The following is an 18,553-nucleotide window of genomic DNA, read 5'->3' on the forward strand; positions in this document are numbered from 1 at the left end:
TCTTTTTTTATCAATGTTTTCATTAATTCTTTGAGAATTTCATGTGTGCATTCAATGTATTTTGATTATATCCACCCCCACTCCTCCTAACTCCTCCCAGAGCCAGCCCTATCCCCCATTCCACTTCCCAAACTCATGTCCTCTTAAAAAAAATGTTATAACTTACTGGCACCATCTTGTGCTGCCTGTACACTCCTGGGTGTGGGACCTCCCACTGGAGCATGGCTGGCTACCAGAGGCCACAACCTTTAAAGAACAACTGTTCCTCTCTCCCTCCCATTAACTGTCACTAGTGCCTCCATTGCAGATGAGGGCTCATGAACCTTTCCTGCTTCATGCTAGAATGGTAACTGGCTTGAGCTTGTGCAGGTCTTATACAGGCAGCCAGAGCTGCTGTGAGTTCATGAGTTAGCACTTCTGTCAGTTAAACAGTGGTCTTCCTGACTTGTGGCTCTCAGTCTTTCTATCTCCTGCTCCCCATGATGTTCCCTGAGTGGGTGCTTGTGTGCACGTGTGTGTGTGTGTGTGTGTGTGTGTGTGTGTGTGTGTGTGTGTGTGTGTAGGGGGTGATACAGATAGCACTCCACAGCCACCTATTCTTTACATTTTGGTCACCAGCATTGCCCAAGGAAACTTCTCCAACAAGGTCTTAGAACTCAGACAAAACCTCTCTAGAAATACAAATAGTTCAAAGAAGGAGCGTGCTTATGAGGAACGAAAACTCAAGAAGATGCCCCACAGACTGAGCACAGAGCAGGCAATGAGAGAGCAGTGCTGGTGGGAGGTGGCTCACACACTGGGCACAGGCCTGAGAGCTGGGTCCATGCTGCTGCATGTAAGCTTTCAGGTGGACAGTGATGCAAACTTCAATTCCAGTTTGAAGTGCTCATAATTTGCCAGGGAAGCCCTGGTGACTCCCCGGGGTTTTCACAACATGAGGGATGTGGAAGTCAGGTTTTAAAGGTTCTGCTTTAAAGGTCTGGGAATTCTAGAGGAGATGGGCAAAGGAAAGAGGAAAATAAGGAGCAAAGATGCTGTTAGGAGAGGGGAAGAAGGAAAAAGAGGAACCATGATTCTAACCCCGGATGTGACAGGGTCCTCCTGGGGCCTCAGGGTGAAGGGGGAACTCTATCCTTAGTGCTTGGGAGCATTGCTTATGCCACTTTTCAGGTCCATGGCAGCTTCTCCAGGGAAGGTGAAGTCACTTCATACTCAGTCTTTATGAGCGACCTGGAATTCCAACCCCAGCAGCACTGCCCTCCAAACAGCATGGCTTTGTCCCAAACTCTACCATTTCTAGGTGCAGATGTGTTCTCTGGGTACAAAAGGTCAAGGCCAGCCTGGAACACAGTCCTGAAATTCATGTGCATTCATTCCCATAGTCATTCAACATACGCCACTTGTGGCAAGCCTTGGACTCAGTGCTCAGGATTCAGAGGGAGGAGCCCCTGCCTTGAAGGAGCTCCGTTTGGGGAGGGAGACTTGTGAGGATGAAGATTATGTACTGAGTGGAAGAGGTGAGGAGAGGGTTTCTACACAAAGCGATGCTGGAAGTTGGCTCCCACTGAACTTATTGTTAGGGACCTTGAGAGCACTGAGAGCAAGGAGAAGGGAAGGTTGGTGTGGAGGTCTGCAGTTCTGCCTGTGCTGCTCCACACCCCATTCCCTGGTCTAAGAACACATATCCCCTGTCTTCACCCTGTGGGTTTTGGATGGGATGCTGGTGGCAGAGCAGGTGACACAGCCCCCCCCCCAGCATATCATACTCCCTTATACATCATCATCAGATGGGACTTGTGACCCAGACCTGGACCACCCTAACCACAATGTCCAGGGACAGACAGAGTGGCCAGTTTGTTTAGTCTGATAGAGTTAGGGAATCCGTGAAGGATTTTTCCTTGATGAATATGGCTTTGTCACCTGCGAAGTTCACACTTGAGGATAGTGCCACCAAGTGAGCAAAATATTGAAAATGTTTTAAGTGAGTTTATGCTTTTGTGTTGGGCCACATTTGTAGCTGTACTGGCCACAGGTTCATAACACCTGAGAGAGTTTTTAATACCAGATAACTAACCCCAGAAGAGTCCACCTGAATGTTCCCTGTTCTCTCTCTAGTTGCTTAGCCTTTGCTATAAAATCTATATGTGCCTTGGCCAGAACTCCCCATGTTCCTCTTCTGCTCAATGACAGCCAAGGCCCATGCTTCTCCTGAGATCAGGACAGATTCCTTAGGCCAACATAAAGCTCATAGCCATATAAAATTGTGTCCACATAGTAGGACAAACCCTTGAAGAGGTAAGATCAGTTTGTATGAGGCCCAGTGGAAGACTCTGTCTTGTCCCATATCAGCATACGTGCTGCTCCAAGAACGTCCAGCACTTAAGTCCTGGATGATCTTGAAGATCATTCTGTCACCTTCCAAGAACAGACTGAGGACATAGTGCACACAAAGTGCTGGCTTGCATGCTTAGGATACCGAAATGAGCAAGGTCCCTGGATGAGGGCATTGATGGACACAAGGAAGGAACAGGAGCACCAATGCTTGCACAGAAGTCAAGGCAGTGATGGGCATGCCAAGTAGGAGAGGTAGTTTAAGCCAAGTGTCAAGACCAGAGGGTCAGAGGTCAGTTTGGCCAGGAAGCTTGGTGGGAGGGGAACTGTGGGGAGACGTGGGTGCCAGGAGAAAGCAAATAGGTACAACATCTACAAATAAGCTTCTCTGGAGGTTCTCAGCAGGGGATATTTGGTCAGATGTATCTTAATATGACCATTTGGGGCAGACTTCTCTCTCTGGCTTCTCACCACTGTGCCTGACCACATCATTTCCCCCCCACCCTGTCTACTTTCTGGCCATTAGACCAAGCCCTTCCTATGCCTCCACCTCTGGGTACTCTGTCAGGACATCCATGCATCTGTCCAAGCCTCTGCTCATGCTCTGGCCTGATTCTGGAGTTTCATTCTGTACCGCCTACTCCAGCTGAGTTCCCCACTCCCAATGGCCTGGATATGGCATTCACCTGCCTGGCTGGTATAGGTCTGATTTTAACCATCTGGGCTGGATTTACTATCTACTGCTACTTCACTGTTACCTAGTTCAGTTCCTCCCCTCTCCCTGCTGACCGTGCACAGCCCCAGCCAAGCAGACAACCCTTTGTTGCTGGAGCCCCACCAAGTCTGATACCAGCTTCACTAAACAACTAAAGGTAATTTGAGGACTCCATTTCCATTTTTTTAAAGGAACTTTTAAATATTTGTAAGTATTGACTAGCCACAAACTCCCAGCTGTCTTGATTTTAAATAGTGGCTTTGCCCACCTTAGTGGTGTCTTGGGGTGATAACACTACAAGTCACGTTCAGGTCATGGCCTGCAGCCTGTGGTGAGCAGAAAGAGGAACCTCCAAGAAGGCAGAAGCATTTGTGCAGACAGAGGAGAAGACACCTAAGTGAAGCCAAGGACCCAGAGGCTTGGTCTACGCTGCTAAAATCCCCCTTCAGGAAACTAGCTCCATTTCCTTCCCTGCCTGGCTTCCTTTCCACTCCAAGTTCTCATCCTCTTCAGTGATCTTGGCAAACAACACAGCTGTCTGTGTGTGAATGTCCCCCACAGGCTCATAACTCAATGCTCAGTTCCCAGCTGGTGGTGCTATTTGGAGACTGGTGAATCTTTTGGATGTGGGGCTTATCTGGCAGACGCTGGAAATTGGGGGACCAGGCTTGCTTCCTGGTTCAGCAAGATGTAACAAGCCACCACCAGCTCTATTCCTTCCCTGCAGTGATGGACAGTAACCCTTAAGTGGGCCTCCAAATAAATCTTCCCTCTCCATACTGTTTTTTGTTTGTTTGTTTTGTTTTTTCATGTCTAATTTTCCAAGCATCTTTCAAGGTCAGTTCAAACTCTCCCTTTTGTAAAAATTCAATGTATGTGCTATATTTTATGTGAGAGTCCTTTTGCCTGCATGTGTATATATAGACTATGTGCATGTTTGGTGCCCAGAGAGGTCAGAAGAGGGTATCAGATATCCAGAACTGAAGCTATGGAGGGTTGTGAACCACCATGTGGGTGCTGGGAATCCAACAAGGTCCTCTGCAAGAGCAACAACTGCTCTTAACCACTGAGCTGTCACTCCAGCCCCAAATTCTTCCTTTTCTCATTTCTCTATATATTCAGTGCTCTGTTCAGATACCAAACCAGTAATGGCATTTTCCAAAACTTACTATGCCTGTCCTTGGCTTGTGAGCTGGTCAAAGACAAATAGCTTTTCCATCCCTAACTTGCACTAACTTCCTAATCACCCATTTTCTACTGCAAATGCCCTGGAAGAGTTGCTGCTTGTTTTGCAACCTAAGACAAACAAACTAGCAAATGAAACCTCCATGAACTTGCCACTGTTTAGCACGTCAGAGGTAGGAGAGTGTTGCAAGCTGTATTTGCAGAACAGCTTGGGTTGTCATGCTTGAGCTTAAACATCCTCCAGATATTTAAGAATGCCAGGCATGTGATTATCTTTTGCTTCATATCTGAGCAGCAGTCGTGATTGCTTAGAGAAGGAGGCAGGGCTGAGATGCACCCTGTGGGGAAGTTGGGGAGTAACACAGGTGTCTGCTGCAGAGCTGTTCTTTCCTGGGTTCAGGTGGGACAGGAGACAGCATTATGCTTCAGGATCTTTGAATGTGGCCCGTTTATACACAGATGACATAATGCTGGCACACACATGAGTTGTATTCCTGGAATGGTGTGTCTAGGGAAGAATCCTTCCATGCTCATTCACTAAGTGCCCCTGCTAATCAAATGATACAGACATTATTCCATGATGCCTGGCTCCAGGGTACAGTTTGTGGCCATCATATTGCAGAAATCCAACACATTGGCATTGAGTTTAGTTTGCTGGGTCTGCCTGTCAATGTCTGCTGGCCTCTTACAGTCACCTTGTCTTTCTGTCAGTTACAAACAGCAGCAAAATTAAAAAGAAAACCACTTAAACAGAGTATAGCAAAACATTCAAGGCTAGCTAAAGCAATGGGGCCAGTAAGAGGGTTAGCAAGAAAAGGTACTGGCAGGCTTGATGACTGGGGCTCAATCCCTGAACCCACATGGTGGAAATGGAGAACTAATTCCTAGAAGTTGTCCTCTGACCTTCACGTGAGTACTGTTTCTCTCTCTCTCTCTCTCTCTCTCTCTCTCTCTCTCTCTCTCTCTCTCTCTCACACACACACACACACACACACACAATTATTAATTTAAAAATATATGTCTCCCTCTTTCCAACACACAGAGGTTCCAGCTTGTCCTGAACAATCTAATATGATCACCTGCTCAGTTCAAACTTACAGCACTAAGCCTGTTCTAAATGAAGCTAGCCTCAGCCTCAACGCAGGAAAACCTTCGTGGTTCTCAACTGAGTCCTATGAAAGATCAGAGCAGCCAAGTGTCACCTCAAAGAGCTTAGACCATCACTGTGGAGCTGGAAGTACCACGGAGCAGGAGGATAATGTTTGGAAATGACTTTGAAGGAAGAAAGAATCCAACTTCCAAAAGTTTTCCAGACTGAGGACTGTTCAGGGCTAAGAAAAAGGCTTTGATTGGTTGCTTATGATGAAATTAGGGGACAGGTCGGGCAGACCCCAAGGGTATGTCCAACAAATCCTACTCCAGGGAGGACTAGTGTGGACCTCAGGATGAGCTCCTTTCGGATCAGTAGAAGGGAGGTTGGGAGCTTCCACACCATGCTGCCTCCTCTCCTCAGTGGTCAGTCTCCTCCAAGTGAGGGCAGAACATAACGCCTTTACAGATGGCAGCCGGTGAGCCCAAACCACTCGCCTGCCTGGGCAACGCCTCACTGTTCTTCTCTGGACATCAGGGTGTGCCAACCTTGTCTGCCTTGATGCTAAGCCAGTCAGTAAAACCTCAACAATAAAGGCTGAAGCCACGGGTGCAGGACCTCCCTGGAGGAAGCAGAGCCTGCCCAAAGAAAAGTATGCATCCCTGGAGACAAAGGGCCAGACCCCCAGATGTTCCAATCCACACAATGGGACCAACAAGACCGGAATCTTGTTTGAAAGATAGAGAACGGTTGCGATTGTGAAAACCTAGAAGACATACATGTTCCTCAGCTAATGCCTGGTAAATAGCAGGGTGACAAAGCCATATCACATGGGAGGAGGGGAGTGCCAATGCCACATTGTCACCAAAGTACCAACAACAGCACATTTCAACCCAACAAATGAAGTACAGCCCATCCACTTGAATTTTTTAAAAACAATATACACATCAGTACATGCAAGAAGTATCTAAAGGTCGCAAGAGTACTACCATTGGGTGACCGACAGGCAAGAGTTGGGGGTGGGATTGCTTATCCAGCATACTGTGCGGGTATTTATTCTGCATATATGGACTCACTTCCGCAGCTAGAAGAAAACTATTAAAAAAATGTAGAAACACTTTACTTAGAAAAGAGGGTCCAGGCTTACAGCTACACCCTAAGCTTGGTACAGTTTAAACCAAAAGATTCCCATGACCAAATTTTGGCTTTGCTTTGTGTACACGAAAACAGAATTTCCTCAATGCATTTAAAGCACTGTTTGGGATGGTGTTTTGTTTTCTTGTGTTGAGGGGGGGTTCCTGTTGAGCAGCAGGTAAGTAGAACTCCTAATTGAACAGGCTCTTAGAGGAATGAATGAGTCACCCACAGGCTGCCAAGCAGCACTAGTATGGGCAGAATCGCCTGCTAACAACTGACATTGGGTCACCCAGCAGAGTGATGACAGCCATGCTGCTATGCCTCTGGGCGCAGACTGATGGGTAAAGTCTACAACGAGGTTGTGCAAAGGTCCTGGCCACTCCAGCAGGCTCCTGTGGAAGACCCTCCTCACTTCTCTGCGCTGTCTCCCGGCACACACGGGAGAGCACATGAGTGTGTGTGTGTGTGTGTGTGTGTGTGTGTGTGTGTGTGTGTGTGTGTACACGGAGCTGAGGTTCTGTGCACACTACAACGTCTAGAAGATCCTGACCCAAACCCCACCAGAGTCTTACCCATCACCCTCAGGGTCACAGATGTCACTATGACTGGCCTGGCAAAATCACCAAAGAGAGGGAGCAGAACACCAAAAGGAGGGAAGTGTGCCCAACTTCCCACGGCAGAGTAGCATGCCACATAGTTCACGACTGAGTGACATGGTGACTTGTTTTTCACATTCTTAGATGTGTGTCAGTCCAGTCCTGTCTCTGCATGGCTGGCAGGCAGACAAGGAAAGGGTTGGGCTTTCTATAGCACTTGTTCTCTGATGTCACCCAGGCACTGTCTGCATTGGAATCACTAAGGACATTTGTCCCATTTTCAGGGCAGTTGAATCAGAGTTCCTGGCAAAGCCAGGGTATCCATATTTTTCCAATCTTACCAAATGATTCTTTGGGTAGAACTTTCCAGAGATGGCCTGCTCCTGCACTAAGTTGGAACACTGGGCTCCCTGCATTTGGTGTGAGTAGAAGTGGTAAACAGAATTTCTGGATCAGGCCAAGTGTCACTATGAGACCCCTGCTTGTCTGCTACCAGGGGCCTTCTGTAAAGAGACACACTCAAGATCAAAGCAACCAGGACATCCAAGTTGCAGGGCAAAGGGTGTCCCTGGAGCTCATAGCCCTCCATGAACTTGAAGGACTGTGATGGGAAGCCCTTGAAATGTAAAGGCTGTCATTGGACCTGTAACTTGGCCTATGGTGAAAACATGATTCTGGTGTGTAGCCAAAATTAGAAATCATCCCTGCTGTTCTTAGTATATAACAAAATCATAGTGAGCTATTTTTGTTTGTTTGCTTATTTAGAAACAGGATCTCACTATGTAGTGCTGGCTGTCCTGGAACTCACTCTGTAGATCAGGCTGGCCTGGATATCACAGAAATATGCTTGCCCCTGCCTCCGGAGTGCTGGGAATAAAGGCATGTACCACCACCACATGGCTTGTAGTGAGCTTTTTAATTGAAAAGTATTAAAAGTGAAAAACAAATGAGACCTTTTCAAAGAACAAGAATACATTTTAAAATAGTATTTTTAAGAAGACATTCAAAATGATAGGGGAGGAAAAGACAGAAAAGCAAGGAACTAGAAGTAGAAGTTCTCTGAGCATCTACTCAGCAAACATCTGTGAAGGCAATTCTTCTCAGGCAAAAGAGCAGAGGCTCACTGGGGAGCCGAGCAGATGGAGTGGCTTTGACTCAGGGAGTGGTATCTGTTTCTTCTGTGAGGGAGTCAACTGTGGCCCAGAAGTTCCCCAATAGCAACTGTCTGAAAGCCACGGTGGGAATTTCAAGTGACATTGCCAAGGCTAAAGTGCCATACAGTGATGGATGACCTTCAAAAGCCAGTAAGATTGGCAGTAGTCACAGAGCATCTATTGGTGCTAAGTTGGGTGTCCAGGCTAGGATCTGAAGTGTCCATGGCTCACATCCATGCCCTGCCTGGTTTGGGTTTATTTTCCCAACACTCATCATGTAACAACTGATGTTTGGAAGTATAAATGGAAGCCAGGTCTATCACTCCCCATCCTTGTACTCGAGTTACATTTGGCTGGGAAATCTACACACTGGTAAATGGCAACACAGTGTTTTCAATATCAATACCCATTCTGCTGTATAGAGCCTGAGTATCAGAGGCCTGTGGATATGAGGTGAAGATGAGCCACAAACTAATGTCAGCAGGATATGTGACCAGAGCAGATGTGAGGCTCTTATAGTCACCAAAAGGACACAGCGTCATCTAAGCCTGAACAGGATGCTACCCACAAAAATGAACACAGGCCCATATCAGGACAACCTGGGCAAAAAGGGTGGGGCAGATTCCACATAAGAACTCAGAAGCCACGCCTTCCCTAATTAGATGGGTAATTTTTAAAAGCCATCTGGGTTATGTGTTACCATATAATTTTTTATTACAATTCCTGTGGTGCCACCTGAAGCTTGGGTCCTACTTTGTCTCACTTGATTTTCACAGAAGCACACAGAATACTTGCGTGAAAGAAAGAATGAAGGAAGGGTGGAAGGAAGGGAGGAAGGAAGGGAGGGAGGGAAGAAGGAAGGAAAGAGGGAGGGAGGGAGGGAAGGAAAAAGCCTTTGTGAACAATGTGTCTGGGAGAAGAGAGCTCATTCAGTACTAGCTTTGATCATTCCAGTACAGCTTTCTTAGATTACAAGGGGCACAACATAACATAGCCACTTGCATCTTTCTCTTTCCTAGTCTCTAGAAGTCCTTGAGATAAAAGAATGGCCATTCCTTGTGAAAATGGAGGTCTAGATTGGAAAGATGTGGTCACAAGCTAGGGGATATAAGATCCCTTCAAAAACTCCAAGAGACAGGAATGCTCTTTCCCTTAGATCCTATGAGGAGTGTGGCTTTTATTTTGGACTTGTGGTCTGCAGAACTGGGAGAGAGTAAGTTACTGATACTTGAATCCACCTAGTTTGTAGCCATTTGGTCACAGGCACAGGAAACCAACACACCTCCAAGTATTGTTGTGCCCATTTTTCTGGAGAGCAAAATGAAGTGATGCTATACTTACTAGTCCCCTTTACAAGGATCATGTGTGTCTGTGTGATACATGCAGGAAGGATGAGACCCTTAGCTGTCACACTGTATGTTCTCCAGATCTCAGGGGCCCTGCCCTGGAGGCAATAAGAGGGAGAGGGGACCAAGAAGATGCCCCGACTGCTGGGAAATAGAAGAGACGGAGGCTTCCAGATCCTCTCAGTGACCATGTTTCCCCCCTTTTGCTTTGTAGCAGAATTGAAGTCCTTCTTAGAAAGCACGTTTTAAATGACCTTTTTCCAGTCTCCTGTGAATATCAATGAGGTATAGCAGAATTGGCTGGGTGGGGTTTCTTCTTTTCTTTGTACTTGGTATTGAACTTGGGGCCTCACATACACCAGAAAAGCACCTTACAATTGAGTTCCATTCCCAGATGGCTGGGTGAGATCTCCATGATAGTCCTCTCATGGCTGGTGCAGCATGAATATCCATGAAGAAGAAAGCTTCATACTAAGGATGGTTGGCCCCAAACTATAGATAGCCCCCAAATTTCCATCGTGCAGGCTGCCCAGCAACTTCAGGCTGTTCACATCTGGACTACTTTTTAGCAAATATAAAATCCCAGTTTGTTTATCCTGCTCTTTTCTGGGAGCTGTAGCCAAACACTTATCAGTATAAGATAGAGCAGCAGCTTCAAGCTATTCATGGCTTTCAGAAATCTTGTGGTGGGTGTGTGAGAGAGTGAGAGGTGGGGGAAAGAATGCCACGGTGTGCATGTGGAAGACAACCATCCTGAACTTCCATCAACAAAGGTAAGATCTCCCCTTGTTTGCCATGGCATAGATGAGGGCAGCTGGCCTTTAGGGATCTAAGCATCCTCTTGTCTCCACTTCCCATCTCACAGCAGGAGTGCTGGGATTTCAAGTGTACACTATCATATTATATCTGGCCATCTGTGGGTTATGGGGACCTAACCTTGGGTCTTCTTGCTTGCAGGTCAAGTGCTGTGCCCACAGAACCATTTCTCCAGTCCAAGTTTACAGTTGACGCCAGTTGGAAAGAAGTTAAAACTTGAAAGTTGCTGTTCATCTAAGACAAAACACTAATGAAGTGAAACCCTTGCCCTTGTTCTAGATTTTATAGGAGCCTCTCTTCCACCATCCTGTTCCCTCTATCAGCCTTTCTTTCAGGTAGATGAAAAAGTCTCTTTCTCATACTCATCATAGACCCTCCTCCTAGAGACTCAAACTCTGCCCTACCAGTGGGCTGATGAAGTGATGGTAAGGGGAGCTTCCTCTAGTAGCCCCTCCAATGCAGGGGCTTTGACAGAAACCAGCCAGTCATGATCAAGGGCATCTCACATCTATAGGCAGCCTTGCACCCCACTGGGAAGAAGCTATATGTACAGCACTTGCTTAATAAGTTCTGTGGTTAGAAAAAAAAAAAAACAATTCTGGCTTTAACTAAGATGACCCACTCAGCTCCATTAAAGAGCAGGGTTTACCACCAAAGCACAGTCACACCTTAATTAAGTTCTTTATGAGCCCTGGCAGCCCTGGCATGAATGGATCAAAATGCTGACACAGATCCCAGGCAAATCAAAGGAGCCTAGTGTCCCCATTCCACCCAGCGAAGAGAGAGGAGCACTCAGAGAGAGTTTCTAAACAGAACATACTTCTGAAATCCTACACTTTCTAGGAGATGTTATTGCTTGACCCTCCCAGATATATTTTTGACCACTATGATCAAGCAAAGGTATCACATTTCGAAGCTAAATTACATGGTCCAGCTGTTAGAATCTCAGCAAAAGAATTGCCACTTACTTCCCATCTCTTCTTCTGCAGGACCCCAAGAGTCTCCATTCTGTTGGGTTTTGGGGTTCCGAAAGTCTTGGCATTGCTGAAACTTTGATGCCTACTCTTTTCTCCTATTATTTTTTTCCTTTTCAATTTCTCTAGTCCAAACGGAAAGCAACCAGAACAGATACATAGATAAAGTAACTTCTTTGGCTTCACAGACTCAGAGCACCTGCCTTCAGGTCTGCTTCACATGCAATATGACCACTGACAAGGCCTGTGTAGTGAAAGGGGGCTTTTTCCTCTGTCCTCCTGGAGCTCTGACTCTGACTTTAGAAGTAAGTGTGTGCTTTTATGAGCACAAAGTGACATAGAGGGAAGAGAAACGTCTATGTGTATGAGGAGAACCCCAGTAGGGTTTGAAGGGAAGCAGCCCATCTATGTGTATGAGGAGGACCCCAATCAGGTTAGAAGGGAACGGTCTATATCCACTCTGAGCAGCAGGAGAGGACTTCACCAACATGAACTGAGGAGTTGGCAGGCTCAGAAGATAGAGGGGTCCCCTGAGAAACGGCTCAGCAGTTAAGAGTATATACTGCTCTTGCAGAGGACCTGAGTTCAGTTCCCCGCACTCTTGTGGGCAGTTCGCACATACCCAGCTCCAGGGAATCCAATGCCTTTGAGAGCACCTTCACTTGTACACACCCACACTGATACATATTTCTTTTAGTCTTTATTTAAATACTGGGGGATTGATAAAATAAAACACAGAACACTCCCAAAGCAGTCACATAGGCACTCTCTTTCCTAGGTCTTCTGTGGCTTCAATTTCAAGATGGGACATTTGAAAATCACACCCTTGTTTCACTCATCTCTGTGGGAACCTCTCTAAACTAGAAAACCATATGGGAATTTTTTTTTCACTTAGTTTCAAAACTAAAACCTGATGCTCAAGTGATGTTAGGGGTGATTTAAGCTCCCTCCTTGGCCACATTTAGAAACACAATAGACAGTGTGGCATGCTCAACACTACACAAGTTGAGGCAGCAAAAACTAGAAGTCTGGATTATTTTTCAAGAGAGCTCCATTCTGGTGGAACACTGGACAGTTGGATCCCTAAGTCTTTTGAATGCTGAACAATTGTCTGAGTACCCAGAACAATGGCCTGCTAGGATGGAGTCTAAAGTGACTTACTTTTGCTTTAAAGATCCAGATGTCTGGGCTTTTGCTCTGTCCACATGGGATATTGCCAGGCTAGTCTGTGTATCAGACCTCCTCTGTTATCATGGTGCTTGAGTGATTCTAGAGTGTGCATGGTGGGCTCATCTATGTCCCACCTTTGTGACCTCTTCACACGCAGCTGGGTATGTACTGGAGACTAATCAAGTCTGCCAACTACAATGATACCTCCTGGGTTCTCCCTGAGCTACCTCCACAGCCTGCAACTTTCCAGTAAGCACTGTTGGGCTAACCTACATCCTCCTTTCAAGGGATAGCCACAGCTCTACACAAAGATGTCCCCTGAAAAAAGAGAAGCCATTGGAATCTGGCTGTCATCAACGTGGCATCACCATGTGCCAGCCGCTTCAAAGCCAGGCACTCAGCTCTATGGAGCCAAAGCTGGTGTAAGGATGCCTCACTCAAATCTGGTCCACAGAAATGGCTTCAACATGTCTAGTTTCTTTTTAGCTAAGAATTCCCATCCATGGTGTTGACCTTTTTTCAAAGCGCCTTCTAGTTGAAAGGAGTTCACAGAAAGACCCCTTTTCTTCTTTGTGTAAATAGCATTTGAGTCTTGAGTATTTGAGTTATTTGGAGGTTTTAAATAAACTTGGGAAGTCAGTGTGGCCACTGACCATTCAGGACAATTTTCAACTTTCCTCTGAGAAGAAGGCAGGTGAGATTAAATCCACCCTCAGTAAGAATTAAGACTTTCCTAGAAAGTTCAGACCAGCTCAGTAGGAAATGGTCAACTTTTCCAAGAAGTAGGTTGCATGGAAAGAGGACACATGGGCCCTGGGCCCCAAGCCAGGTGTTTGGTGAGGCCATTTGCCTGGTAAACTACAGCAAGTATTCAGCCTCAGAAAAAAAATGGGAATAATAGCATTTGTGGGCACAAGTGGATTAAGAGTCCCTAATACAAGTCATGGTAAAAAATAAATAAGTAAATCATGGTTATACCGGACATCTCCCATTACACATGCATATTCTGAACATCCCAACATCCTGTAGCTGTTCACACTGGCCATCTTCCTGTGACCTCCTTCTCTGGCAGCAAAGCTCTGATTTCAGAAATAATTCCAGCAGTTAGGTTACTCTTTAATGTCTGGTTCGTGTGTTAAAGACTATAACCATGACAGACAGAAGTTGGAGGAGTAGAACGTATCAAGCACTCTCTTTAAAAATAACCCCACAAAAAAATGTTCAATACAAAACTCAAGGAGAAATCTTTAGCCACCAAGTTCGTAGGACCCTTATTTTTTTTATTTTTTTTTAACAGCAGGACCTGAGCACCACGATTGTATTATTAGAAAGGTAGGAAGTTGAATATCAAAGCAAACTGGGTCTTAGGTCTTCCCTCTAGGCAGAGAAAGCTGGCTTGAGAAGATTTACTGGCAGACCCCATGCCATTCCTAAATTTCAACAAATAAGCTTATCTTTAGGAAATAGAATGTGGGTGTTGAATACACTGGATTCTGTCCATCAAGAAAGGAGTATGAATTCAATTACCCAACAGTTGCCAGATCCAAAATGCTATGAGAACCATGAAGTTGAAAACACACCATCACAGTTTCCAGAGCCAGCGGGTGGCTTCAGAGGGAGATCATGGAACAAGAAAGACTCTGGGTCCTGGAGTGGAGGGGTGCTCTCCACCAAAATTCAAAGCCAGCGACACTCCTGCACCATCTTCCCCAATTGTGTCATGAGCTACAGCCCTTTGGGATGAAGGGATCAAGGCTGGAACAAGCTGCTCAGCAGAGGAAGACCCATTTCTAGGTAGACTCAAGGAAACTCTTCACATATGACCCGTTCTATTGTCACCACCCCCATTTTATGTCTTACATCACAAAAGGAAAGCATGACCACATACAGCATGAACAAAACTAAGAAAACAGCTTTGACAATTAGTTCTTAGAAATGCTCAAATTTTCACAAGTTTGCCTTTGTTTTTCTTTTTAACAGAGTCCAGAATCCTCTAGAGTCTAGAAGCTACCAAAGAAAAGCAACTATTCATAACACTAGGTTGTGGATGTCTCCTCACAATCAAGGGTAGTAGATGGCTCAGTGGATACACAGAGAAGAAGTTCTCTCACAAGTTACAGATCCACCTCAGTTAGGGATCCTCAGACAGAAGCAAAACCTGCCTTTCCACCTCAGTCAGTTCACCTCCATCATAGCCACCTTGTGAACACAACATCCCTGATGCACAGCTGAAAAGAGGTCAAACTGGGGAGTCTGTGAGGACCCCACGTTCACTCACTTGTCTTCGGAGAAACTCTTCCCAGTAATAACGTCCTTCCCCTGAGGCACATAGTTCCAGTATTCTTCCACAATTCCAATGTAGTATGTTCTGGTGACTGCACCAACCAGCCCAAACAGACCCAGGAACGTGAGAAGGATGCAGCCAGCCTGCTGCTTCTGAGACATTTGTGGATGTAACTCCAGCAGACAGCCTGCAAGGGAGTCAACCCGTGATCCCTCCCCCTTGCTCAGAGCGAGTTATAAATAAGGAATGGACTGGCTTGGCCCCTCCTCCTCAGGTAGCTTGGGGTTGGGACAGAGGCTGACAACTTGTGCAAGCAGACCTCCCTCAGTGGGAGAGTTGCCACGACGACAAACTTGCCAGCCACCCAAGAGATGTATAACTGGCTTATTCATTTACTGCCCAAGCTAAATGGGCCTGTTTTGGAGAGATTTTGGTACTCTGCTCTAGTATGAGTCATTTGCCTTTGCCAGGAATGGCAGGGAAACAACCTGAGTTGATGGATTCTCCCTACCTTGCCTTTTCTCCACACCTTTTACAGAGCTTTGTAAACTGGGAAAGTGGGCTGGCCAGAGTGGACCATCAGGAAATATTCCAAGCATGGAAAAAGGTCTGGTCTCTGTTGGGAAGGCAGAGGGGATGATGTAATGCCTTCTAGCTTGTTTTATGAGGCTACAGGAAACACTCATGTCAAAGCATAAAGCTCCCAACAGCACCATAAAACCCACCACTGACCCGTCAGCTCACTCATCTTCCCAAATACTCTCAGACCCTATTAGCAAAGCTGAGGGGCTTGGCTGCCCTGGTCAACCCAGAGCTTAGACCTTGCCACCCCTAAATCAATCTTCTTCCCTTAAGATGATTGACAATGTCAGAGGAGGTTGTGCCCTCGAGACTGCAGACATAAATTTCAGAAGCAGATCTTTGTGTAAAAAGGTGACAAGAATGTTTCCCCATACACTTTGAGCTGTGACCTAGAATCTCGGTGTTGAAAGAGACCTTGTCCAGCTTTGGAGGAGAGCCAGTCTGAGCGTCACACAGAGATGTCCCTGAGCCAGCTGCCAGTGTGAAGGAACAGCCTCCAGGGCTCTGAAACTGGGCAGACTTCGATTTGAACCCAAGCCCTACTGCTTGCCAGCTTCATAACATTGAGGAATCAGTTGATCTTTCCAAGACCCTGTCTGCGGAAATAAGACTAAGGGACTTTCCAGGGCTTTTAAGAGGACAGTTCCACAGAGTGCCTGCCAGCACAGCAGCAGCTAGCTCACTAGCACAGCTCACGAGCCACTGAAGTCCTCATTCCCGTGGCACTGAGAGACTATACAAGTATCACCCTAGCTATTGCTAGACTTGTGTTTCTCCCAAAATTCTTTTCTTTCTACTTTTCTTCTCAAAGTCCTGCCCACCATGCCTTCTGTAAACTGAACATGCCCCCATAGAGATCCCACAGCATGGGACTTGTATGTTATCTCTCCTAATAAAATGCACACGGCCTTACTGTTTCACAGAAAGATGCTTCAGAGCTTGAATTTATTGATAACCGCCCCCAGTAGAATAATTCCTACAACAGCTTCTATGGTTCCAGAAGCTTCCACGGGGTTGGGACAGTTCCAGCCACTCTTGAGAACTCATTCTTGAGCACCACCCCTGACAATAGCTAGAACCCTTTGGGACATAGAACTGTCCCCACCAAACAAATTCTTATTTATAATCCAGGAAACTGGGGTGCTCTAGGCCTACAAAACCCTCTCAAGACAAATTCCATTGGGAAAAATTCTTCCAAATAACAGAAATAAGAGCTATAAATGACACACACCAAAAAGAGAAGAGCTACCCTTCTGACTCAGTTCTGCTGGCCGTGATCCTCTGTGCTGCTGTCTCAGATTCAACGTCAGGTCTGCAGAATAGGGCATGGGCATGCCTGGAATCCCAAGAGGCAGGAGGATCCAGAGCTCAAGGCCAGCTTTGGCTACACAGATAATTTGAGGCCATCCTGGTAACATGGGAAAAAAAGGGGGGGCTACATGAGGATAGACCAGAGTTGCTATAGCAGATACAATCGACACACGGAGCCTCTTTGTAGAACAGAACTTAGTTACTGAAGGGATAATGACAGGTAAAGAGTATGTTACAAATGATAGGATTCCTGAAAAACTTTCTAGAAGTTTGAAAACTTCTCTATCCAGGGCAATACTTGTACTGTTCAAATTACATCTGAATGCCCCAAAGAAAGGAAGCTGGCCTCAGAGGTTTCTCTGCTACTACAGCACAGAAGAAAACACGGAATGTGATTGACAGGGCAAAATGTGGTTATAATGGATGTCAAGAATCTGATTAGGAAGCCTGTAGTAACATTTACTTTCAGCGCTGCCAGGCACTACTTGGCACAAACAAAAAAGGCACCTTGCCATTTGTCCTCAAATGGATGGACTAACCCCATTGATCGCCTCAGTAAACTCACTGAGGTGGAGCTACAGTGATATGATACCATACAACCCCCTCTGAAATATAGCACGGCTACTTTTATCTATTTATTGATACTTTACACGGGTATAGAATGGATTTTGAGCTTGCTCACCCCCATTTCCCTCTCATTCCCCCAGTCCCGCTGAACTTCTTCCAGACAAGTCTTCCTCCCGCTTTTGAGTCTAATTTTTCAGTGTGAGCCCTAGGTTTAATTAGGGTTGCTTACATGTGCATGAATAGTAGGTCATTTAGTGGAGCATGGGAAACTAACCTTGCTACATACACCATTGAAGAAAATGACTTCCCCTGCCCCAGTGGCTCCTCAAGAAGGGTGGAGCCTCCCCTTCCCCCACCCATGACTGAAAGTTGACTGACAGGTACAATCCTAAAGCTGGGAGTATTTAAATAACACACTTGGCTCATAAGAAGCCAAATCAGACTAGTAATGTTCTAGGTAGCCTTGGCCAAGGTGTCCTTTTCGATTGGGGCGGGGGGAGCTCTTGGGTGGCCTGGAACTTGCTACATAGACCAAACTTACAGAAATCCACCTTCTTTTGCCTCCCACATGCCCAGTCTGATGTATCATTTTAAAATAATATTTATAACAACCTGTCTTGAGACTAGCTGAAACTTTTTAAGAAATAGATTAATTGTCCTTCAGAGATTCCTAACATCCTGAATTTCAACCCCGGCCTTCCATCAGTCCAGCCCTTCTCGCTGAAATGCTATAGTAGACCATGGCTATCCAGCCTCATCAGGACCCTAACACTCTTTACGGAGTCTCTTTATCTCTCATGTGGAACTCCAGCTTCCTACCTTCTTTCACTGGTGCCAGTGAGCTTCCCAACATGGACAGAGCCTGGTGTCTCCACTACCTAAGGGTTTTCAGTGGCCCCTTGTGGTCTTCAGGACAAAGGCTACAGGCACTGATTTGAGTCTGTGATGATCCTGACATGATTCCCAAGGACAAGGGGATTTCTTTTCACTCTTATGCTACCTCAATGGCAACCCGGTGCCCTTCATCTGTGTTCCAATCAGAACAGAGGCTGTTAGGGACACATTTATTTCAGGGCACAGTAATCCTTATTTTCTCATCTGCTTTCCCACATACTTAGCACAGACTTTTTATGAGCAGACAGGGCCTTGTTCATCCCTTTGTCTCTGGTATCTGATCCAGTAGACACGGGTAGCATGGAAAAAGCAAGCGTGTGTGAATTAATGAACATTGGGCACTTACAGAAATGCAACCACATGTTATATAGTAATCTCTGTACTAAGCCTTTTATATGAGT

General features: G+C 46.0%; 1 protein-coding gene across 1 annotated transcript in view; it reads right to left on the minus strand.

Moving 5' to 3' along the window:
* The window catches only part of Hephl1 (hephaestin like 1), a 76,511-nt gene extending 61,552 nt beyond the window's left edge, over nucleotides 1-14,959 (minus strand). The window contains exon 1 of the mRNA XM_027410835.2: nucleotides 14,793-14,959. Within this exon, the coding sequence (XP_027266636.1) occupies nucleotides 14,793-14,959 (167 nt within the window). The remainder of the gene's footprint in view (nucleotides 1-14,792) is intronic.
* Between the last annotated feature and the right edge of the window lie 3,594 nt (nucleotides 14,960-18,553).

Source organism: Cricetulus griseus, chromosome 4, assembly GCF_003668045.3.
Source record: "Cricetulus griseus strain 17A/GY chromosome 4, alternate assembly CriGri-PICRH-1.0, whole genome shotgun sequence".
NCBI classification, from domain to species: domain Eukaryota; kingdom Metazoa; phylum Chordata; class Mammalia; order Rodentia; family Cricetidae; genus Cricetulus; species Cricetulus griseus.